Raw genomic sequence first — 24,121 nt, 5'->3', positions numbered from 1 at the left:
TGCTGGGTCTTCTAACACTGTCGCTTTGCCAGTGCAGACAATCTTATTCCCTCTTCTTCAGGTAAAGATGTCAGTGCAGAGCTAAAAACATTTCACTGTGGAATTGCTAACTGAATTATGGAACGTGACAGCGTACCTTACACCATCAGCCTGACCTCAGAGTACTCTGCCACTCTTCCCTGGGCTAGCTCTGACTCCAGAGAAAACAAAGAATGTCTCGGACTGAGATTAAAAAAGTGCTGAGAGAATATGAAAAAAACCCCTGCATTCTCATACTTCCTGGTCACATCCCCATAAATACAGATGCTTGCATGTTTGATTATCTCATCAATGTGGTGATGTTAAAAGTTCATGAAGGCAGATCAAGCAAAGTGAGAATAAGAAAAAGAAAAGGGCAGACCCTCTTAGACATTTTGTATTAACTCCTCACTATGAGGAAACAGATATGAAACAGAGAAGTGTTTAGAAGGTAGGATATGAAAGCTAGAATTGTCAAATCAGAATACATCAGAATACACGGGGGGGAACTTTAATCTGATTTCATGCTTGTCATACAGTGGATTTAAAGTTTGTGCTTTTGTAATCGGAAATGAAGATGAACCAACTTCCCTATGTTAGTTCTGATTCCTCTGGAAAGAAAGTAACAATCTCCTTATGCTAGCAAGCTTCCTTCATGCAATTCTTTGCTTGGAAGAGTTAGATGCTTTTCTGCTGCAAACTGAAATTAGTGCCTTGAGATGCACACAGCTGTAGTCAGTCTCATCAGCTGAAGTAAAATATTAGTCCTGAATAGCCATTTAGCTATCTGGGTACAGAGATGGATCAGCAGGTATACTCAGCTTATTGTGCCAGACCTTCTCACTTCTGGAATTAGCAGCAGTCCTCTGCATAAATCACTTTGGCTGTGCCATGCTGTGGTGTTTTGGAGTATGTTCTGGTGTGAATGCTACTCTGCACCATGGGTGAGATGACAGCCCACTACAAAGCAGATGTTGGAGGGATTTAGATCATGCAGTTCTAGCTGGGCACTTCTTTGACATGAGTGACAGGAAGCAAGTCCCAGTACTGGCCGTCAAATCAAAGCTTAGAAATTCTTACGAGTTGAAGGAACCCACCTCAGAGAGACTATGTTTTCATGAAGACAGACATAAAGAATCTTCCCTGGTAGTTCAGCGGTGTAATGCAATGAATAAATAAAGAATAATGCCATGCAGAAGTGATGTGGCAAATTCATGCACTGCACTGAGATGAGGGGTATGCCAGCAGTGGTTAGGTGCCTATAAAATGAAAATAAAAATAGATGTAAGAGAAGAAAAAAATAAGTCCTTGAATGCAAAAGGAAGGATTATTTGCAAGAACACTAACAGGGAATTAAACTTGTGGGGCAGAAAAATCTTACCTAGATTCAAGAGGGTTCAGGCAGCTGCAGATGGGAATCTTTGTGTTAACAATAGGTTTAAGGTTAGAAGAAAGGAATCTGGATGCTGGACAGGATGCTTTAGTTGTGTTAATAATGTAAAATGTCTGCATCTGTCTAATTTTCATTGATATTAACAGATCAATTGGTGCCATTTTATCTCAGCGTGAGTTAGTTAATAATTAGTGATGCCACATAGGAGTCCATGTTTTTCCTAGCCAATGCAAAGTTCTGACTCATATCTGTGTTGCATCTCTGATTCTTCCTTAGTCATATAACTTAGGTTTAGTCTAACCACATTTTATTGATTAATGCTAAGCTGCTACTCATATGCTTTCCCTGTGCTGTATTAAATGCTATGTCTGGGCCTGCTGGAAGACTTAGGAATATATAGTGGGTCCACTTTGGTCCCCCAAGGCCAAGAGGTACAGACGAGGTTAGGCCCACACTGTCTAGGGCAGGGCCACTTGCAGCAAATTGTCTGCATCCATATGGACCAACGGGTGTAATGCACCCTGACAAGAGCTCTCCTAGGATCTGGTGTGCTCCTTACTCCCTAATGCAGGGTGTTCTCCATGGGAAAGGTGACATCTGGCATAGATTGACACCTGCCACAGCTACTGCTCCCACTCTTTGTGGAGGCCGTGATGTATGCAGAGCTGTCTTTCTCCTGACCATGCGGCAGTTTCAAGCTGGAGTGCCTCGGCCCCATTGTGGGATGCGTGTCGACAGCTGGGTGCCAAACGCGGAGAGCTGCGCTGGGGATGGCAGAGCCTCCAGTCCTCATGAGCCGAGTCATCCTCCTGCATCTGTGAAGCTGGCACGCAGTCAGGAATGCTGTTTGCAAAGGTCATGAATTCTCCTGGAGAAGGCCCTGAACAACCAGCTACCCAGGACAGACAACTAGTGTCTCTCTGCTGCTTCCCTTCAAAACCGAGTCTGCTGTGCAAAGCACACTTGGGAAGTGTCCCTACCCAAGCAGGGGAGCTGTTTAGCAGCTACAGAGAGCCTCTGTGATCTCTGGAAAGTGTCACTGCGGGTCTTCAAGTCCCACTGCAAGACTATTGCGTGGTACACACAACATATGTACGTACTTCAAAAGGCTATTCTAGCCATACGCATGCAATTAGATTACCCTGACTAGAACACTAGAAGAGGCCATAAGCTGTGAACAAAAAACCCTTGCTGTGCCAGGAAACACTTTTTAGTGAGACAAATCAGATGCATACGAATAAGAGGGAGCTAAGCATCCCTGTGGTATGACCTGGGTCATGCCAGCTTGTGACATGCCATCAGCATGGCCAGGCAGCCAGGGGAGCAGGGCTCTGGGGTGGTGTCCGTCCAGGGGAGAAGCTCCCTTTCCAGCAGGGCTGGCAGGTCTTTCCTAGGCAGAGCCATGGCAGGGGCTCCTGGGCAGGAGACGCAGCTCCCAGATGAGTTACCGCTGCTGTTTTCCTTGTCTCCTGCCACCAAGATTTCCAGCTGAGCTGCTGCCTCCGTCCGCTCCTCGGTGGGGCGGCGGGCCTGCAGCTCCGTGGCTCCTGGGGCTGGCTCACCGGCAGGATTCCTCCCCCTCACACCGCTCTTTCACACCTCCTGCTCGGTGCTGCCGGGCTCTGTGCCTGAGGGACGAGGGAAGCAAGCAGGCAGGCCCGGCGGGTATCTCTTCCCCCGGGTGGAGTACAAGTTGTTCTGTAACTCTGGAAAACCGCAAGCAGCCAGCCAAGGCCTGGAGAAGGCAGTGGGGTGCAGCTGAAGCAGGGATGGGTGACGGGGGCATGCCCGTGTGTGCGGCCGAGTATGGATGGCGGCCAGAGCCCATTCTACTTGGACAGCAGCTACTTCTGCGTTCCAAGGTACCCCTGCCATTTCCTCAACCCCACCCCTTGCCACCAGCAAGACAAGCGGTGACGTACTTGGCGGTTCTGCGGCAAATATTGCTTGTCAGGGCTGACTGTCACAGCAACAGATCTGTCAGTCTGCTAATTAAAGAGTTCCTGTGTGTGGTGCAAGCCTCTTTCCACCCCCGAGTGCCATGCTCTCGCGGTAGAAGCCTCCTTTTTTCACTTCGTTATGTAGTCTTGTAAGCATGGCACAAACAAGCCATGCTCCTTCCTACAAACGAGTGTAATCAAATAGATGTATACTCAACAGAGCTGGGTGCACACCTTGTTGCATCCTGGGGGATTTTGACAAAAAGTTCCAGGAATAATTTCAGTGTATATGTGTTGGGGGGAGGGTGCCGTGTCCTTGGAAAAGGGTTCTTCCCCCACATCCTCCTGAGGCACATCCTCCTAACTCCTGAGGCAAAAGCAGGTTCTCAACTCCCTTGGTCCCATAGCGAGCCTCCTCCTATGTCATATAATAGGAGAATTTCTGTGGTGGCTTCCCAGAGAAGCATGCGGTGCAGCTGCTCAGTACTGGAGGGACAGAGATGCTGAGCTACAGTCTCAGTAACATTAACCTAAGACAGGATCCTGGTCACTCCAGTCCCCTCATGGCCCCTTTCTATCCCAGTGCTATTATTTTCTTGAATAAGAAGTGAGATAGCCAGAAAAGCAGGGATGGGCTTTGGAGGTTGCTAATTCTCTATTTTGTAGTGTGCCTACAAAGATGTGCCATGCATATGCCAGGGCACGTTGGACTTGTGAGTCCATTAGGAATACGCAAGAAGATTGTTCTGGTCAGGAGGAATGAAGCCTGGTGTAGTCCACACCTGCATTATCTATAGGGTGTGGATCTTGAAGCAAACTACCCTCTCTTTTGTGCCTCACAAAACCAAATAATTGCTTAACTCCAGCCTGGAGTCCTGGCAAAACCTAGTGTGTACACAGTGTAGATGATCAAGGAACGAAGGCCCTGGAGCAGAGCAACAAACAAACCAAACAGACAATATAGGCACGTGGTCCAACAGTCTGCTTGCAAAACAATATTAGGGAAATGTTATCTACAAACTGTACAGTGAAACACAATTTGACTACAGCTTTAAGAGGTGCAGCCCCTCAAGCCCTTGCTTTCCAAAAGCAAGAGGTGCGGAGCTATATGAAGTTTTCTGCAGTTGCCAGGTTTAGTGCATGTGGCTACTAGTATGTTTGCTAGTGAATTTACTGCCAGTATGAATCAGAGGATGACTACAGATCAGACAAAAATCTTTGACTGTTTCATGGGGTTGTCACGATAATTAGCAGGGCCTTGCAGTGGAGGCACTGTCCTTGTAGTGGCAGCTTGGAGTCTGTGGCAAGTGACAGCTTACGGGAGAGAGCTCGTGTTCAAGCAGAGTATGATCTTCAGTAGGTTGAAAATATAAGGGTGTGACAGGCCTTACTGAAGATTTGTGCTAAGTTCATTCTGTATCTAGCAAAGTGATCAAGCACTGTATGAAAGCCAGACTGTGGAGGGTAGGGTAGTAGCACTTACAGACCACCATTGCCAGCACCATTGTAGCTAGTCGAAGTGATACTGTGAGATCAGTAGCCACAGCTCCTGTTCAAAATGCAGGAGAGGTCCTCAAAAAGTGTTCCATCTCTTATTACCAAGTCATTGACAATTTTCACATTGGGTTCTCCAGAGTTATGCTGGGATGACAGAGGCATAGCCTAATTTCTGGATCTGTTGACTACCACCACTTTATACCAACGCAGAGGGCTTTTCCCCTCTTAACTGTGGGCCATCCCTGCCTGTCAGTAGTAGATGCTTGTGCAAGGGCTTGAGACATACCATGAAAGACCTCAGCTGTGGATGCACATCTCTGGGTTATGCATTTCCTTCAACCAAGGCATTCTCCAGTTGCCTTGATGAAGGTCAACATGATGACTATGTCTCCTAGGTACTTGGCAGACCTCCTGATGCTTTGCTTTCATGGCTTGTGAAAAAAGCTACTTGGAACTTTTAACCTTATCCAAAACACTTCAGTTTTCATGTAAACAACTTTAGGTATGCATTTGGCCAGTTGAAATCTGCACGAAGGTCATCTGTGTTCAGGCTTCATATGGAAATAGAATTCTTCCCTGGGATTCTTGAGTGCCAGGTGATGTCTGTGACAGTCCTGGCTAAAAGTTGGGCACAGCAGGTAGTGAAGGGTGCCTGGAAACTAAGCCAGCAGAATCTCATCAGGCTGCTAATCAAAACAGGGTGGGTCAAGTTATGAGGAAAGCCCTATCAAACCGTCTTCTGCAGAGTGACTGATGGTTTCAGAGACAGTGTTAGACTCACTGCTGCCAAGAGAAATAAATGGGACATTTACAAAGCTGTTTCTCCGGATCAGTGTTGCTTTTCCTGGCCCTCCCACCAACAGCTTTCTTCCCAACACCTTGGTACACAGTGCTCAATGTCGTGAAAAGAATTGCTGGGTCCTACCAGCAATAATCCTTTTGCTTCCTGCTTATTTGGCCTTTACGGCCATGGTCTCCAAAACCGTGTCCTCCCAAGGTGGTCATCAAGCCCCTATTTTAAAAAAAATGAGATTTGATAAAAAAAGAAAGGATACATTTGTATTGAAAACATGTTTTTGAAGTGAAACAGAAAATACTGTGGATTTGTGCAAGGGTGTGGTAAATTTGAAACAGTGCAAGAGCCTCTTATTATATCCAAACAATGTATAGGTGAGCAGTGCAAGCTGACATAACCACAGCAACCACCAATGTAACACCCTGAAAGGGAAAGAGTCTTCTTAGTCAGTTCCAGTTGTCCACTTGCTTTGGGACATACCGAACATCCTGCATTTCTCCAATGCAGTAAAATGGCTCAATTTTTGTCCCGATCCAAGAAAGTGGAAATTGGCATAGAGGTCCAAATTTGAGCGTACATATGGGTTACTGTCTGTATCCATCCCCTCCTAAGTTTCAAAAGGAGGCATTCCACAGGGGCTAGACTACACACTGCAAATGAGTCTTCTTGAGGAATGGGACAGAGAAGGGTAGAGGGTATGGTTCAGTACCGAGAGGAATGCTTTGAAGAATATGGATAAAGGTCTGGTCTGGTTGATGCTGTTCATTGCCTCTGACTCCTCAGACTTGGTATCACTGCAGACAGGTATCAGCCATTCAGTGCCAAAAGCCTAAATTTAACTTAATGACCTTAGCTTGCTGTCAAGATTAGAGGGATACTAAATTGTAGACTCTTTTTGACTCTTCCATGTTCCATATTCTCAGGCTCCTGGCTTGGTTTTGAGACTGGAATGACTCTCTCATTAGACTCAGAATTCATTTTGTCTTTCAGCCTACACTGATGAGAAGCCCGCAGTATGCTGCATCCTTACCAGATTATACCAGAGTCCTAGAGTCTCTATTTCGACTCAAAAATTGTTGTTCTCCAAATCCCTGCACCTCCAAGCAAGGAATGGAATTTCAAGTTACATAGTTGCTGCCTGAAGAATTCCACTCGCCTAAACATAGCAGTTATTTATGTGTTTTGAGGGACCGTGAGACCAGAACTCTTCCCATCTACAATTTTCAACTCCTTCTCCCAGCCGACAGTAAACTGAGGAAGAAGTAGTAAGTGTGAAAGTGTGATAAATGTTCTCTTACCTACCGCAGATTAAAACCAACTTTGGGGAGATAAAAAGGAAGAGCAGCCTTCTGTGAGAGCAGAGAAAATCTGAGAACCCCCAAAATGCAGAAGACATGCTCTTGCATTAACTGCACCTTGTGTTTCAGGGCCTTACTATGCAAGAATGGGCGTACGACACATGAGACTGTGAGAAGCGGCAAACTTTCTGAAACATCGTGATGGCTGGTGATAGTACTATGCTGTGAAAAAACCCCATATATTGACTCAGTGTATATCTTGATTCCATTTGAAGTTGCTTTTCTATCAAAACTATGGACAGAACAGGGTAGGCTGAAGATTAAAGATTCTGGGTAAGGACAAGCCACTACCCTTCAGGTCGGACAGGGCTTTGAGCAATCTGCTCTAGTGACAGATGTCCCTGCTCATGGCAGGGGGGTGTTAGACTGGGTCATCTTTAAAGGTCCCTTCCAACCCAGACAATTCTATGAAAAAGTACTTGCAGGCATTAAAACCACTAGTGATTAACGGTAGGGGTACCCAACTGCAGTTGTTGGCCAGTCACAAACTCAACCAGGTTTAAGAAAAAACAGCACAACTGTCTGCCAGCAGTGCTAAAGAAGGCCCTCCTCAGCACCGGGAAGTGACAGAGATACTGGTTGCTGGACGTAACGCTGCCCAGACTGGTGGCTGTTGTCTCTCCTGTACTTTCCTGTAGCTGGATGTCAGGGCCTTCGCCTTAGCCCAGTACCAATACATATGCCTCCATATACCATGCGGTGCAACAATAAAGGTTATTATTCTGGGAGTTTCTAGTGGCCATCTCTTGAATTGCGTTGGTGCCACAAACCCCAGTAAGTCAGGGGGATTTCTTTCAAGGATCAGCTATGATCACAACAGGTTTGAGGGCAGGATCCTCTTCTATCCTGGCCTGCTTCTGGTAGGGGATGCCTCCTAGCCAGAAGCACCTGGGTACCATCAGGATGTCGAGGGTTGCAAGACAGTAAGAAGAAAAGGTAGCAAGGCAGCCTCTTCTGAGATCCTGTTCCTCAAATTTCAGTAGAGAGCACAGAAAGAAGCAAGGCTCAAATGTGCTTATTAAGGCAGTTGTCAGGTGAAAACATTTGACCTCAGAAGACTTGTAAACACAGATGGGAACAGAAAGGTCACCTCCAAATAAGCAGAGAGGCAAGCATTCTGGATCCCACCATATTCCTTATGGAGTGCAGCAGAGCAGGTAGATGTATTCACATCCTCCAGAAACAGCAGCAGGCCTGACGCGATTCCAAAAATAGTTTGAGTCAATGTTGATTTGCCAGAGCCTACTCACAGCAGCTGTGTACTCTACGTTATATGGCAGAGGGTACTTTCTGGAGATTTTTTTAAATATGAGGGCCATTCTGTCAGTGCATGAGTGAACAGTTTAAGTCGGTATTTTGCTTCTGGGTACATTATACTATCATTATTCCAGACATAAGAATTCAGCAGTGAGGACAAACTCGCTAGCTTTTTAAATAAGAAGTACTTTCTTTGTTCAGACTTGATTTTAAGGTTTTGGGTATTTTCGTATGTTTTTATTAAGACTTGTATAACTCCAAAACCACACTGCAGAAAAAAACCCTTATTTTTTAAAAGAGTATCTACAGTTTCTGTGAGCTTCTAGTTCCCCCATCTCCAATATATCAAAGGGAGAGAGTGAGGAGATGACAACTGATATTTTGTAAGGCTAAAAATATTGTGCTTTTTACATAACACTGGGAATTTAAAAAGCACATTAACTGCTTGCAGATTATTTTTAAAAATGCAGTTTGAGCAACACCACTAGTATAGATTCAGCTGACATTTAGGAGAAGTAGCTGCTGTATGTTTCACTGTTTGGAAACAAGACATTCAGTAGAGAATAAGTAAATGTTTTAAGAAAGGCAAAATAAAACTCAGACTGCACCAGAAGATGTCTGCACCCTACCACACACCTCACATTTACGTCATTGGTGGTGTGCGTTTTCCTAGTCCATACCACATACCCTTTTTGACCCTCCAAAGCCACCTCCTCAGACCTCCCCTTGTGACACTACCTACCTGATGGGGAGGAACCTGCGCGCTCTCGGTGTGACTGCCAGAGATTCACCAAGTTCCCTTTCTCTTACATTCCTGGAATTTCCTTTCTTTTTTCCACCTCATTTGTTAGCATCTGCTGAGCCCTTACTGGCAGGGACGGAGTGGGAAAGACTGCCTCACCTGTGAACTCACTCATCTTCCCATTTCATGTGCCACTGGAAAAGCCCCAGGCCACGGCAGAAGAACCTGGAATTTCAGAGCATGGCCCAGCCTACCTCCAGTCTCATTCCGCGTGAGCAGGCATTTAGCTGGTTCAGACGCAAGGTAAGGACACATGAGGATGCAGAACAGATTTATGAAAGGTACTCGCCAGAATGGTGTTGCTGAGTGGGTGAAGTTTGTGACAGATGAAGCAGGCTAGACTTGCTAATTCTTTGGTACTGAGCTGCAGTTCCAGAGAGTGCCAGTTCTGCATGCTCAAATGGAAGGTGATGTATGATCACATGCAGTAGGTCAGTGTGCTACAAAGGCATTGGTGAAATGCTAACAGGACAAACCGCACCACCACAGTTCCAGATGGTAAATTCCTTTTCTGTCTTCTCTAAAGTCTAGAAATAGGAAGTGTATGAAAGATGAGATCTTACTTAATATATATAGAACAGAACATGATACTTCTGCATGACTCTGGAGAAAAATCAAACATGGAAGAAGATGCTGAGCGAATATTATTTTTTAAAAAAATTCTTCCTGCGTTGAAATGAGTGTGGTTTTAAGGTATCTGGCTAGCATCAAAGTATTTCATTCCTCTGAGTAAGACTGTCCTTAATTTGGGACACTCCGTCAATGTTCAGGTTCCAATAGATGATGCCAGGATATCCAAAGCTTGTGTCTCTACTTTGGCAGCATAGGTCAATTTGAGAACTCACCATGCAGGGGAAGAGGAAAAATAATGTTTTGGTGCTCACCATTACCTCTCTTCAGCAATATGGGACAAAATGCGTAGGAGGATTTTTTGATAAATACACTACTGAGGGCGTGGGTTGATTAGTTCTGTCTCAGCACTGAACTAATATGCTCTCATAAAGTTTTTTTATGACCTCTAGGTGCAGGCAGAACAAGATCACATTTGGTCAGATGTGAGTGGAGGTAAGCACACCTACACTTCTATCACAACATGTAACAAATGCAAACATACCTTACGTCGATACCTCCACCTATTGTCCCTTCTAATCTTCAGTTGATTCACATAGCCTCAGACATTTTCCCAGCTTGAAAGGACCCAGCCTTCCACTTATGTCAGATAAGTTATACCACTTTCAGGATCTGAACTACATTGGCACTCCTTTTTTTTCATTCTTTGAACCTCATAAAAAGTCTTTCTGTTTGTCCCCCGCACCGAAGGAGCTCTGAACAAGAACGAACTGTATGAGTCATTTTGCTATCTCATTTCCTTTTCAGTCCACACGAAAATCCTATCAGTAGCTAATACAGCTTGATGTAGAATTAACTCATGTGGCATCTACTCCATTACTTCTATGAAGCAATTACAGCGATCTCTGCCAGAAGCAGCATTTACTAGGGAATCCATACTGCCAGTGGCAGGAGGCCAGCAGAGGAGCATATTGGAGCAACAGTCCCTGGAGGATGATTCCTGCCTCTATAGATCTGATACAGATACTATTTTTGTAAACAGCTCCTACTCGTGAACTTCACAGGCCTCTATATATTTTCCACAGCTGAAGACACATCTTGCAAAGAAGCATGTAGGAAGTTTCTCCATGTCTTTCTGTGATAGTGGTTGGTCAGGCCACAGGGTTTTAAAGAAGGATTTTAAAAAGGATCAGGGAAAGAGAAGGTGGTGAACAATCATTTTTCAGAGCCTTTTCATGGGAGGATAGACATGGTTGCCAATGAGACCTCTGGGGACAGGAACTGATGTTAGGAGGAATGATAGACGGAAGACATTTTAAATTATGTGGAGGTTGGCAATGTTTACTTGAAAGTGGAACATTAGGTGGCAAGATTTTTATTGGTAATTTTTTTTTCATTTTAACTGGTTTAAATGGCAGCTATGGGAGTTGGCAGGGGCACATTACCTACTGTGATGTAATCTGCATCCCTGATAATTAATTGATGAAAAGAATAAATTTACTCAGCAGGTAAGACAGTGACAATAGCTCTGTATTTTATAAGCAGTATTTCTTAGGAAGAAGCTGTTGCAGTATTTATAATTTATAAAATCTTTATATTTATAGAGAGCTATAGGGAACATCTGGAAAAATGGGTTTAATAGATGCATCAGTGGCTTATAGAAAAGATAAACAATGTTGAACAGGCATCTCTTAAAAAACCCAAACAAACAGTTAACAATTTACAGCATAAGCATGTCTTCAGGCTTACGACAGAGGTGCCTCAGTGTGGATTTGGAACAAGTTGTTAAAAACCAGTGCTTGTTCTGAAAGTGCTTTGCTCTGTGCTGTTACCAGCCCCTCCGTCGGGCACGAGGTCACTACCTTTAGCTTTGCTGGAAGTTATGTTTTCCTCCCCCCCACCCCAATCCCTGCTCAGACTTAGAATGACCACTCTGCCTGTGCGCAGGGGGTGGGGGGAAGATACTGCTGGACGCACGGATCCTTCTCTGTTCCCAGCTTACCATGGCAATCAACCCCCAAACCAGGTAGTTCTCACCTAGGAGCACACGCTTAATGAGTTGATTACGGCATCTCAGTCAGTTTCTCTGTTGCATTCACGGCAAAGGTGCAGGAGTGGGGGAGAGAAAGAGGTCAAGGGAGCTTTGTGTTGCCCTTCCACCAGCAGCATCCTTGACCTAGTTCGGGCAGCCCTGAAGCTCTGCTCTGCAAACCAAAGTTCCTACCGGCAGTGACCTACAGCCCATGACAGCTCAAACACAGCCACATTCTTCCTTCTCTTGCCCAGCATGCCTCTCACAACAGGGGCTGTGGAGGGGGAGGACTACAGCTCTACGATAAGCAAAGGGGCACATAGTTTCACCCATCATACAAATAATTTAGGAGGTTGCAAGTGGCTGTTTCCTACTGCTCCTTCCTCTGAGATAGCCCGCTATGTAAAGCATCTATCCATGTTTCTCTCTCTAGATACTTAAGTGTCTCCATCTCCTGACTCTGTATGAACACTTACAAAGATCTTTCAGACCAGTATTTAAATCAGCACTTACAAACCCTATTTTGTACACAATTTCCTACATGAAATTAGAGCCTCACTGTTTGAGAAAGGACCTGTGATGCTTAGAGAAAATATTCAGAGCCTGTCAGAAAGTGTGTTTCAAAGAAAACAAAAGAGTTTATGTTTCGTCATTTACTTCCTGTTCCTTGCAGCAGTGGTGGGAATACTGTTGCTCAGGAAAAGCAAGGACAAAAACTGTGGGGGACAGCTAGATTTATGCTCTGCTTCAGTCCCTTGTTTAAAGATTCAGTCCTGTCACTTCCCTCCTACATGATAGTTCTCATGAAATCATATTCTCATGAAATCATGTATTTCTTCAGAATGTAAAATACCTACTGTTTTCTTATGCTACTTTATGACAAATGTATTTTAACCAAATTTAGGAAGTAGAAGTTAGGTATTGGCTTATTAAAAACTAGAAACTGTTCACTGATGATGAGCTCCCTATTGCATGGAATGTACTGTAGCAAAGAGCCAAGCGACTGCGTCAAAACTGATAGCTGATAGTCTATTGAAGTCTTCCGAACTTCTAATGAGAATGAAATTCACTTTAAATATGGAGATTTATGTACACAAGGTCCATAATGAATAAACATATGAGTAAGAACCAAAAGATGGTGAAGCGTCTATCCTTTGATTAAATCAACTATGTTAAAAATGGCAGACAAAGCATGGCTGTACGTGCCAAGACAGGTAGTGCTTCCAGCAGCTAAGTGATATTGATTCCAAATAAAAAAAGGAGCGAGCTTGTGGCATCAGGACATGGGAGACACCCATGAGACGGGCCAGTGGTTCTGTGGAGTGAATGAATGGACACTTGGGTATAACCCTCCTCTTTTCCAGTTCTCTTTCTCAGCTGTGCATGCCCGACGCTTGCCTTGCAGCAGCACTGGGTGCTTGCCAGATCCCTGTGTAAACTATCACCTCACTAAAGCAGCAGAAGACAAACCCATCAAGAACTGGAAAGCTGCTTTTCAGGCAGGGTAAGTGCTAGGACTTGCTCACCTGTCTGTGGAATCACACCCTGAGGCAGAAGTCGGAGCAGAGCGATGTAGATGATACTGTAGCTTAATGAAAGTCAAATATGTGCTTGCTAGGACCTGGGGTATGACTTTGAGCTTGAGACAAAGTGATAGACAAGCTAAAGCATCGCGCAGGGGGAATAAAGTAATAAGAGTCAATGATGTGACCTACCTGCAATCTTCACTGGAAAGGAACCCACAGCAGAGATCACTCGCAGTGCAGAAAGGAGGTTCACAGAGGCACAGATTTAGACTGGGTGGGTGGGTGAGGGGGAGAAGGGGATTAAAATGAAACCAGAATCTCTCTGAACAGAAGAAAAGAAATTGCCCACAGCTGTGTCAGTAATACATCTTCTCAGGCTAGGATGAGATGCAAATGCCGTTTGGTGGGCTTTGCGGTGAAACAGGTCCTGAGGACAGCTGTCCTGATCAATCTGTCTACAGGAGACTGTGGATGACAACAGTTGGCTGGGCAGCCGCTAACTTACAAAACATTTATCTGAGACAGGCCTTGTCTCTTCACATACCACTCTTCCCATTCCAATTTGCTTTTGTTTCCCCTTTCCCTGCATTTAGCCCTGGAAGTCAATTCGGATCTGCTTTTCAGAGATGCCCAAACCCCTCTGGTTAACATAAAGTTCCACCAGATCTATGGTCTCCCAGCATTTTTACAACTTAGGTTTCAAGAGTACAGATACATCGGGGAAAAGATCTTCAGTGAGTCATGAAAAAAAGACTAGATGAAAACCGAGAGGTTTGGAAATATATGGGGGAGGTAGAAGAAGTGAAATGGGGAAAGAATTCTAGCTGTGGAAAAACTTCATCCCCAGCAGAGCTCTCCTGTGCTGTACCCGGTGAGAAGTGTTGCAGCACCGGAGCAGACTCTCGCTGGCCTCAGGCACCCAGACAGGAGACCCACGATCTCGTACGCTTCAGCAGCGTCACGTTCACCGTACCTGGTAAAATCTTCAGTACCATGAAAATGGGAAGAGATACAACAGCGGCATATATTCAGACATTGCTATCTGTTTTTCCGCCCCTGTCCTTCCTACACAAATTTTAGTTTGTAAACTGACTTCGCGCGAGTAGACTTCCTGCTTATTGTTTTGGAGGGCCGGGCAAAATATGTTCTATGTGAAGTCTTTTTTCTTTTCTTTTTTTTTTAATTATTATTCCTTCCTTAGGCTGACTCTGTGAATGGGAAAACGAATGAACTTACCTGTTCCCCATTACTGCTGTTAATCAGGGCTGGTCAGCTGTCTTAAGTGACCTCCCAGCAATGCAGACAAACCCTGAATTTTCCAGGCCCGAGGATGAGAACAAAATGGCTCGTCTGGGATCAGCAAAATTCAATTCGCTGTTCCTAGAGACTGGTGGAAGGAAGCTGGTGAGATCAGCGAGGCTTTTGGGGTGAAGGAAGCACAAAGGCACAGGGAGGAATCGCCAGCGTTTCAGAGAGCCACGGTGGCCGGAGCAGGCTGGGGGGGGACCCCGCGGTGCCGGTGCCGGTACCGGAGCCGACGCTGCCTGTTGCTGCCGCGGTCCGGCGGCCAGGCAGAAGGGGGGGCCGCGACGGGGGCAGCCCCCCCGGCGCCTTCTCCCTCCGCAGAGATCCTTCCTCGCCGCCCTGCCCTGCCGTGCCGTGCCATGAGAGCGGGGAAGGCCTCTACGATCTTCCCCGCAGGGTGCAGCTGCCCGCTTCCGCCCTTTCGGCGGGGCGACGGCGACGAGGCAGGGCAGCCCCGCTCGGTCCGGAGCCCCGCGGCAAGCCCCCGCTGCCCGCGGCTCCGGAGGGGACGGGACCCGGAGGGAGGGGACCGCCGCCCGCCCGCCCGCTCACAGCCCGCGGCCGGGGCCGCAGCCTCCCGCGACCTCGGCGGCTCCCGCACGTCCCCGCAGGGCTGCGGCGCGGCCGCTCCCCCGGGGGAGCCAGGCTGGGCCGGACCGCCCGCCCCGGCTCCACCGGCAGCGAGAGCGAGGGAGCGGGCCGGCCCGGCCCCGGGGGAGGCGGCCGCTAGAGGGCCGCCGGTAATTGAGTCGGGTCGGCAAGTGTAGTTACCGGGAAACCGCGCCCGCCACCGCCGCCGCCTCCCCCCGCATCCCCCGCGCCCCTCGCTTCTTCTTCCGGGGACGCCTCCGCTCCCCTCGCTGCCCCCCGCCGCTCACCTGTACCGCTGCCCGCCCCGCTCCCCCGGCGGGCGGGAGGGGCGGAGGGGCTCCGCCCCGCCCCGCCCCGCCCCGCCCGCACCTGTCCGCCGCCGCCGTCCGCGTCCCGGCCCGGCCTCCCCGGTCCGCGGAGGGCGGCAGCCAATCGGAGCGGCGCTGCCGGGCCGGAGCTGTTTACCCAATCTCAGCCCGCCTCCCCGTCGGGGAGCCGCCGAGGGGGGAGCGGGCGGCGGAGCCTGGGACGCGGCCGCGGCTGGAGCGGAGCGGAACAAAGCGCGAAGGCAGATGAGGGCCCGGCCCGCGGGCTCCCCTCCCGCCCGCCCGCCTCGCCCCGGCGGGCGCTCGTACCTGACCATGACCCCGCGCCGGTCCCGGCTGGGCCGCCCCGGCGTTTCCCGCTGAAAGGGACCGGCTCCTTTCCGACCTCCCCCGCTCCCTTCCTGCCTCCCTCCTCCTCCTCCTCCTCCTCCTCCGCCTCCTGCGCTGCCGAGGCTGCCGCCTCTCCCCGGAGCCCCCGCCGGAGTGATGGGCTGCATCGGATCCCGCACCGTGGGTAAGGCGTTGGCGTTGGCGGCGCTTGCGGATGCTCGGGCGGCCGCGGCCCCCCACCCCCCCACCCCCCGGCACGGCGGGTGGCTGGTCGCCCCTCGCAGCCCCCCCCCCCCCCCCGCTCCCCTTCTCCCCCCACCCCGGGGCCCGTCCGGCGCCATGAGCTACGCGCGACCCTTCCCCACCTTCCCCCTGCCCCGGTCCGCCGCGGAGCCCCGGCGGCCGGCCTAGGGGCTGGCTGCGGGGCATGCCCGGCGCCGGGGGGGACACACGTCTCCCCGCGTCACCCGTGGCGGAAGGTCGCGGCACATGTGGGTCAGTGCGGTGGCTCCGGAGAAGGGGCTGGGTGGGTGCGGGGCGTGCCGCCCGGAGCGGGATCGGGATCAGGCGGCCGCCTCCTTCGCTCGGGAGCGGTTTATTGTTATCCGAGAATACAGAACGTTTGCGTGATCCGCTCGTCTTCTTCTCGTCCCCCTTCCCCCTGCCTCGACTCCAATGGAGAACAGCAGGCAAAACTGAATCCCTGCCCTCTCGCAGAGCCATTGCGAGGGGACGCGGCGGGAGGAATCGCAGCTTTCCGCTGGGCCACGCGCATTTTACAGCAGAGGATCCCAAGCCTTTAGGCTATGTAACCCAGCTCTCCCCTCCTACACACATGCGGATGCTGAGGGATCCCTCGATCCCCAAGCGCAGGTCTCGACAGGTAAAAGCAGCATCCTGTGGCACACTTTCCTCCCCGCAGGAAAATTTCTTGCTGTGCAAACCGCGCGTGCAGATGTCAGTTACGTGGGGAACGTGTCATTCAAGCCACCCAAACAATCTCCGAGACTAAAAGGCAGCTCATCTGGTAGTACATGTCCCTCTGTCTCTCAAGCCTTTCCACAAAGCGCACGGGCGCTGTGGCGTCTGTGGGGAAAGGAAACCTCTGCGGGCGAGGGAGTTGAACCACCTCCCCAGAGTAAATCTGAGGGACCCTGTCAAAGCCTGGTGCTGTGACACTTCGTGGCTGGATGGGAGAGCCCTTGGTGAGCGCTTCCAGGGAACTGACTCCTCCCGCAGCAGCAAACTTTAAACTACAGATGCCAGGTTCTACTTTGGGATTTAATTCTCACATCTGGCCTATGTCTCGTACCGCTCTTTAACATCCTCAGGGCCTAAAGAAATCTCTTATGTCTTCCGTAATGTCCGCATGGCAAAGATTGTTGCGATGTTTCCCTTGAGGTTCATCAAGCTCACCTGGATCTGCGTATCGCCTCCCTCTCCTCCCTTTCCCGTATCCTCCACGCGTACACACCGCCAAGGGCAGCATTATCCTGTAGCTGGCAAACTACCTATACCCCTTTTATCAACGTGTGGCCGAACTAGCAGCGTTGATTCTTGGTCCCTCTCCCTGCAACTCTGTTCAAATAACGAACAAACACGAATCTCCTAGTATCCAGTCTCCGCTCCAAAATGTGGTTAAGCTGTCGTACTTAACCACGCAGGTGTTTGTTCCTATGCATGGCAGTGTTTTTGTGATGGGTGACCTGGCATCTGTGTTACAAAAAAGCCTTGCTATTGCAAATATCATTCTCATATATATATATATATGTTTATAAATGTCATATGGCTGTGTGGGCATAGATGAAAATATAAAAGAGCATCTATGCGTTAAAATGATGGTAGGATAATGATCATTGAAAATCCGCTTTGTCTGCAAATTGCACTCCTTAAATATAGACCTCAATGGTACAGGTATTGGACTTTCCCTACTATATCGTGACTTTTGGTTTATGCAATATATGCTCATTCTAGATGGTGAGAGCACAGTGGGCATTCGGGACATATTTATACAGTTAGGTGAGGAATTTTCCTTGACCTCGTGTCGCGGAGGTGTCTGTTAAGGGGGATTGCACAACCGTGGTTCTAATCTCTATGGGAGTCCGACATGAATGTAGTAATAGCGCCTGATGCCTGCTTTGTGTGAAACTTAGATGCTGTTTTGCTTCAGTAGGGGCTTCATCTGTTTTGAGTCCTAGAGGTTGGACTGGGCGAAGATGGGATCCTTGAGTTTTACTTGGACTCCTCGACCTAAGGAGGTTTCTTCAGAACCATTCTTACTGGGCAGCTTAGATTTTTCACTCCAGCCTTCCTGGAGTTATTGGGAGGATTCTTCAGACCTGTTTTGGGAAGTCAGTGCTTTTAAGCGCTAGGTCTGAGCTCTAGGATGTGGTTGGAAACGTAACACCCTAGCACGAGCAGAGCTTTGTGTTCTTGCTGTATAGTGTGCCTGGTTAGATTTTTGCAGAATTCGTTCAAACTACAGGCTCTGTATTGCCTTCCTGAGACCAGGCAGGTCCTACAGATAGAAGAAAGGTGGTATGCTTGTATTGGTTTTACCTTGGAATTTGCATGTAGCAGATCTTGAACTCAGAATTTGGGAGGCTTTAATTAGTGATAGAAAGCTTGTAATTAGTCACATTCAGTTTATTCACCACACAAGGGCCAGCGCAGGATTGTGCCCTGAGCTTGCTCCGGGCCTTTTTCCATTCCAGTTTTAAGCAAGCCACATGATTTCTCCATCTCCCGCAGGGACGTTTTACTATGATCTAGTTAGATGTCATAGTTTGCACATGTTTAGTGATGTGCAACTTTGCATTTTCTTCCCTAAATATGACTTTTCTGGTTATTTCTCCCTGGGGAAAAGTAATTGAGAGGGTCATAACAGAGCAGCTCCATATGCATAAAATTGAAATGGAGTCATGTAACATCTTTCAGTCTTACAGAGGACACCAGAAATCACAATGGCAATGATCAGATTAGGATTTCCTAGGGTATGAAAAAAGCTGAAAAGTGATCTTAAAAGGCTAAACTGATACCCACTCACCTTCGCCACAGATGCAGCCACTCACACCTCAATGTCACACATGTGCTTTGTGTTATGTGGCATGATAGCAATTACACAATGAGCAGTGCAGCTGGCTTCTGCCTCTGATAATAGCTCCAAGCCAGGTCTGTATATTGGTGATAATTACCCCATCATAGTTCCCAGAGAGCTGCTTAGTGACTCTCGTCGTAGCTGGGGCTCAATTTCAGTGAATGCGAAGGAGGTTTTTCACTGGGATTGCCGGACAGTTAAGGCTGCAAAATCCAGCTGGGAACTTGTAGATATCTGAGTGCTACCTAAATGCAAAGATCAGCTTGCTTACTGTCAGTAACTGAATTAGCCAAATTTAAAATTTCGGGCCTGCGTAGATGTCTGAATGCATTGCAAGTGTTCCTTTGACCACAGCTTAGCCATCTCCCAATATTGGCTGTTCTGACTAGTGTGACAAGATCTCTCTTAATTCCTTGAATGAATTGAAATGAATAGAAAGCTCAAGCCTATTAAGCTCAAGATTATTCTCTGTTTTTTCTGGTGATGTCTCTGATTTCTTTCATGTCTTTGCACAGAAGCCTGCAGCAAACATGTTTTGTGAAGTGATAAAATGGTGGAAAAATATTCCAAGAAATTAAAAACTAATAGTACTTTTGCAGTGTGGGAAGAGAAACTAGAGGTGCTCTTGCTGGATATCAGGAAAAACCTCTTGACCATGAGGAGTGTCAAGCACTGGAAGGGGTTTCCCAGAGAGGTTGTGCAGTGTCTGTTCTTTGAGGTTTTCAAGACCAGACTGGATAAAGCCCTGAATAACCTGGTCTAACCTCATAGCTGACTCTGCTTTGAGCAGGAATTTGGACCTCAAGAGGTGCCTTCCAGCTTGAATTATCCTGTGATCCTACACTGAGGATCTAAAGCCTGGACTAGTTGCCTTTCCGAGTCAGTGTGCTGGTTTTGGCTGAGGTAATTTTCTTCATAGTAGCTGGTATGAGGCTGTGTTTTGGATTTGTGCTGGAAACAGCGTTGGTAACCCAGGGATGTTTTTGTTACTGCTGAGCGGTGCTTACCCAGAGCCAAGGGCTTTTCTGCTTCTCACCCCACCAGCGAGGAGGCTGGGGGGGGTGCACAAGAAGTTGGGAGGGGGCACAGCCGGGACAGCTGGCTCCAACTGACCCAAGGGATATTCCAGACCATAGGACGTCATGCTCAGCATATAGAGCTGGGGGAAGAAGAAGGAAAGGGGGGATGTTCAGAGTGATGGTGTTTTGTCTTCCCAAGTAACCATTAAGGCGTGATGGAGCCCTGCTTTCCTGGAGATGGCTGAACACTTGCCTGCCGATGGGAAGTGGTGAATGAATTCTTCGTTTTGCTTTCTTGCGTGCGTGGCTTTTGCTTTACCTGTTAAACTGCCTTTATCTCAGCCCATGAGTTTTCTCACTTTTATGATTCTCTCGCCCATCCCACCAGCGGGGAGTGAGCGAGCGGCTGTGTGGTGCTTAGTTGCTGGCTGGGGTTAAACAACAACAGTCAGGGCAGACCCGTTGCTTTGCTCCTGTTCTGCCAGGAGACCCCAGGTCTTCTCCATGTCGTTAGTACACTCCTATTCCTTCCCCTCGTTAGTACACTCCTATTCCTTCCCCCCATCACTGCTTTAACTACTGAGAGTACCATGTGTCACAAACTCCCTCGCCATAATAACCCCAGCTGTCAGCTGAACTCCTCCCCGTGTTTTTTTGGTCTAGTAATTTTGCAAGAAACAGCTCAAGTGATAGCTGGTTTAGGCTCCTGCACAGAGGATCAGTCACTGGCCGTGCAGAATGGAAAAGGCAGTGCTCTTCACTTATCAATCTCTGGGTCAAACCTGACCTGCAAAGCCGGCGAGCTGGCTTGCTGGAGTCCCCTCTACAAGGAACGGTCGGCGTACTGTCAGCGGGAGGAGTACGTACTTTCTGTGTTGCTTTCTCACTGGATGTGCTGTACTAAGTGTAAATGAATGGCTCGTGGCATCCACAGTAGGGGAAATGGAGGCAAAGATGACCCACTTCTAATCCAGCCACTTCGGATTCAGCAGAGGGGGGGAGCAGGATAGGAGACTGATGGGGGGGCATAAGCAGCTGGAGCAATCCGTGAACATCCCCTTCATTCTTCTCCTTACTCATCTTCCCCCCCCACCCCCAGATCTGAAGGTGTGTGGAGGAAGATCTGGTGTGGCAAGTGTAGTCTATGTACCTGGAGTGTGAGAAAGTGAGTTGTCCCGTCTGCATACGTGCGTCGTATCCAGGGGCCCAGTGTCCAGTTCCTCCCTCCTTCACCTTCAACATATAAACGAGTCGGCGAAAAGCAATAAAAGAGAGGGAGAAACCTAGGAGAGGAGATGGTAATGCAGAAGGAAACCGAGTCATGGCAGTAGGGATAGATTCAGTTACTTGCATGCACACAGGTAGGGGGGGGGGGGAGCAGAGAGCTCTGTGCAGAAGACCCCATTTTGTAGGCAATGTGGGTGAATACACGAAGAAGGGCATCCAGGTGTCTTGTTCCTCTCCTACCTGGGGGAGAGACCAAGGAGAACAACAGAGGGACAAAGGGACACCTTTTTTTCCAGATCAGACTGCTTTGTGCTTGGTCTCACTTCATTATTCCTACTTCTTCCCAGTCCGGCCTTCCTTCTCTCGATCGCTTTAAAAGCTCAACTGAAGGGCTCTGGGGTAAGAACTGACTTTTGCCAGTCAGGGTCTGAACGGAGGCTGTCTCCCGGACCTAGCAGCCAGTTGTCATGAAGAATGTACAAACCGATGATCTCCGAGACGCCTCTCTCTCCTCTCAGGGTTACTGAAGCAGGCTAGTGGTTTCAAAGTCGTCGTGGGGACAGGGCTAACAAATAGCGTGATTGCATAAGCCTAGCTTTATAAGGAAACCATCCTAAAATCTTGTGCAAGATAAGTGTGTCAGCAGTGGTCTTTAGTGCAAGAAAACAGTCTTTGGTATGTTGCTGATTGACCTAAAACTACTTTGTGTGTGTGTGTGCATGTGTGGACAGGATGACGGATTTTGAGGAACAGGACTGAAGGACAACGTACTGACTTTGTGAACTCTTACGGGCAGTAATGTGAGAGAATTATGAGAGAGATTACAAAGGAGCTGATGGGAAAATGGAAGTAATGAACAGTGTTTCATTGGCATGGTAGATCTGGGAGTCTGACTTTGATAGACTGAGGTGTATTGAAGTAGAAAAAGTGAACTAATCAATACATATTTTAGACCTGTTTTCTTGGGGGGGAAGTAGGAGAAAAATAGTTTTCAGCTCATTTAATAAGGATATGCTCTCCAACAGCAAACCACCATGATTTTAGACTGATACTTAAACCAGCCAATTCAAGGTAACTTGCAGTCAAGTGTTTTTAAGCAGTCGGATAAAAAGTCAAAGCTTTGTTTTTCGGTAAGTTTTGAAATAGCGAGGGAGATCTGCAAGTGAAAAGCTGGGGGTTTATTACAACTTTAAAAGTAGTGTGAGATGACGTAGGTACTTAATTTTGTCAGTCTGATAAAATTCCTAATAAAATATTAGAAGGACAATATGCCAGTCAGAATGGGTTTATGCAAAACAGATCCTGTCAAGCTAACTTCATTGCATGACTCTTACGAGACTCCCTGCAGCTAAGTACTTCTGTGATAGAAGTACCTTTGCCTACAATCATGGTAATGGATCTAAAATACTAGATTGGTAAAAGATAAAAACACTAATCAGTTAGCAACCGACTTAGTACCACACGATTCTTTGATGAATAATGTATGAAAACAGTACATTTTAAGTGCATCAAAATTCAATAGATAGCAAAATAGTAACAAAGAAAGAATCATTGCTGAAAAGCTCGTTTCTTATGTGATCCCACATTTCTCAATACAGTTGTCAGTACCATGTGATTTTAACATATTGCTCAAAATCCTGAGGGAAATGTAAAATACTGGTAAACTTGGCAGAATCTACAAAGACTGGAAGAACTGCTAAAAATGAAAATACAAATGAAAAGGGTAAATCACTGATACGGAACAGTTTGATTCATTTGGACTACTGAATCTTGAAGCGTGTGTTTCAATCTAACCAAATATGAGTGTATATATCTAATGACAGAGTGTGAACAGTATTTACAAGACCAGAGCTCTATGTTAGAAAGCAGCCACACTGAAAAAGCTTGTAGATATCTGAACAGATAATCAGTAGATCAACAGCTACTGTTGTGATGCTGCAGCCGAAGAAGCTAATGTGGTTCTTTGATCTATTAAGAGCTGAATATTGAGCAGGAGGAGAGGAGGTTATATTTTCTCTGCACTTGGCACTTGTGAAAAAAATATTTTTCATCTACTTTGTCTAATTCTATTATTATCACTTTGAGAAGTACTGCAAAACTGAAGAATGGCCAGAAAATAAACACGGAACCATGAATAAAAACTTACAGAAGAGACTCGATGGCAGTCTCTAAGCGGTTGAGTGAAGAAAAAACCCCTCTGACTCTTCAACCTGGCAAAACACAGTTAAGATGCAATGGAAGGATGGCAGATACATTCAGATTTGAAATGAGGCAAAAAATCAAATGGTGAAAATACTTAACTGTTGGAATAATTTACTAGGGGTTGCACTGAGTCCTCTGTCACCTGAACACATAAAAATCAAGATTAAAAAAAAATGCTCCATTTCAAGCACAGCAACATAAAGTATAATTAACAAAGGGAATACCTTTAGCCTCTCTTACTTTAAGGAGGTCATATTAGGTGATCAGGATGTTTCTCTGTGAGTTTAAGCCGCAAGTTCTCAAGTCCAGGAGTAATACTAGACTGTTAAAGACAATGTAGTTTCTGTATCCTGGGAAGATGTGGTTGTATCCACAGATGCTGATCAGACACTGCTTATGGGGAAAGTTTCAGGACAAAATTTCTTAACTAAATTGGAGAAAATAGTTTGGTGATCCAAATGGCTAGCATGTGGATTGACGTTCCACATGGGGAAAACCAGTTTTAGGGATTATACTACTGACCTTTTACGATCACTGGCCAGGATGGTGACAGCCAGAGAAAGATCAAAGAGGCTGTGAAGGCAGGAAACTCGGTAGTCACAGGGATTCCAGTTAACCCTGTGTGTAGGCTGGCAAATTAAATGTTTACTTCAGGAGCCGTTCAAAGAGCCTGTAAAAGACAAGTACCTTGCCTCGCGCAATGATTAGGAGGAATTAGTGCATGATGTTACTACTAAAGAGGCTTCAGGTGACTCGGAGAGATTGAGACCATAGCAGAACAATCCCCCTCTGCCCCACTGCCGACCTCAAAAAAACCAAAGAACAATTTTGTATC

General features: G+C 47.3%; 1 protein-coding gene and 1 long non-coding RNA gene across 17 annotated transcripts in view; one reads left to right on the top strand and one right to left on the bottom strand.

Moving 5' to 3' along the window:
* Positions 1 to 24,121, top strand: part of FAM131B (family with sequence similarity 131 member B) — a 78,781-nt gene that overhangs the window by 1,482 nt on the left and 53,178 nt on the right. For 10 of the 16 annotated variants that reach the window (XR_007509023.1, XR_007509020.1, XR_007509021.1 and 7 more), the window contains exons 1-2: positions 5,855 to 9,304; positions 10,084 to 10,126. The exons of 1 other annotated variant lie outside the window; for it this stretch is intronic. Coding sequence is in view for 6 of the 15 variants with exons in the window: in XM_049824405.1 (XP_049680362.1) it covers positions 9,188 to 9,304; positions 10,084 to 10,126 (160 nt within the window). In the remaining 9 variants the exon portion in view is untranslated. Of the gene's footprint in view, positions 1 to 5,854; positions 9,305 to 10,083; positions 10,127 to 15,591; positions 15,926 to 24,121 lie in introns of those variants that run through there. 5 more of the 16 variants (XM_049824410.1, XM_049824409.1, XM_049824408.1 and 2 more) reach the window with 5 other exon arrangements.
* Positions 891 to 15,049, bottom strand: LOC126048899 (uncharacterized). The gene is made up of 3 exons (XR_007509027.1): positions 14,426 to 15,049; positions 1,116 to 5,860; positions 891 to 978 (listed from the first exon to the last, which is right to left on the bottom strand). It is a non-coding gene; the product is annotated as an uncharacterized LOC126048899 (long non-coding RNA).

Source organism: Accipiter gentilis, chromosome 21 (assembly GCF_929443795.1).
Source record: "Accipiter gentilis chromosome 21, bAccGen1.1, whole genome shotgun sequence".
Lineage (NCBI taxonomy): Eukaryota > Metazoa > Chordata > Aves > Accipitriformes > Accipitridae > Astur > Astur gentilis.
Note: the sequence above shows the minus strand (reverse complement) of the source record. Positions and strands in the feature narration are given on the sequence as shown.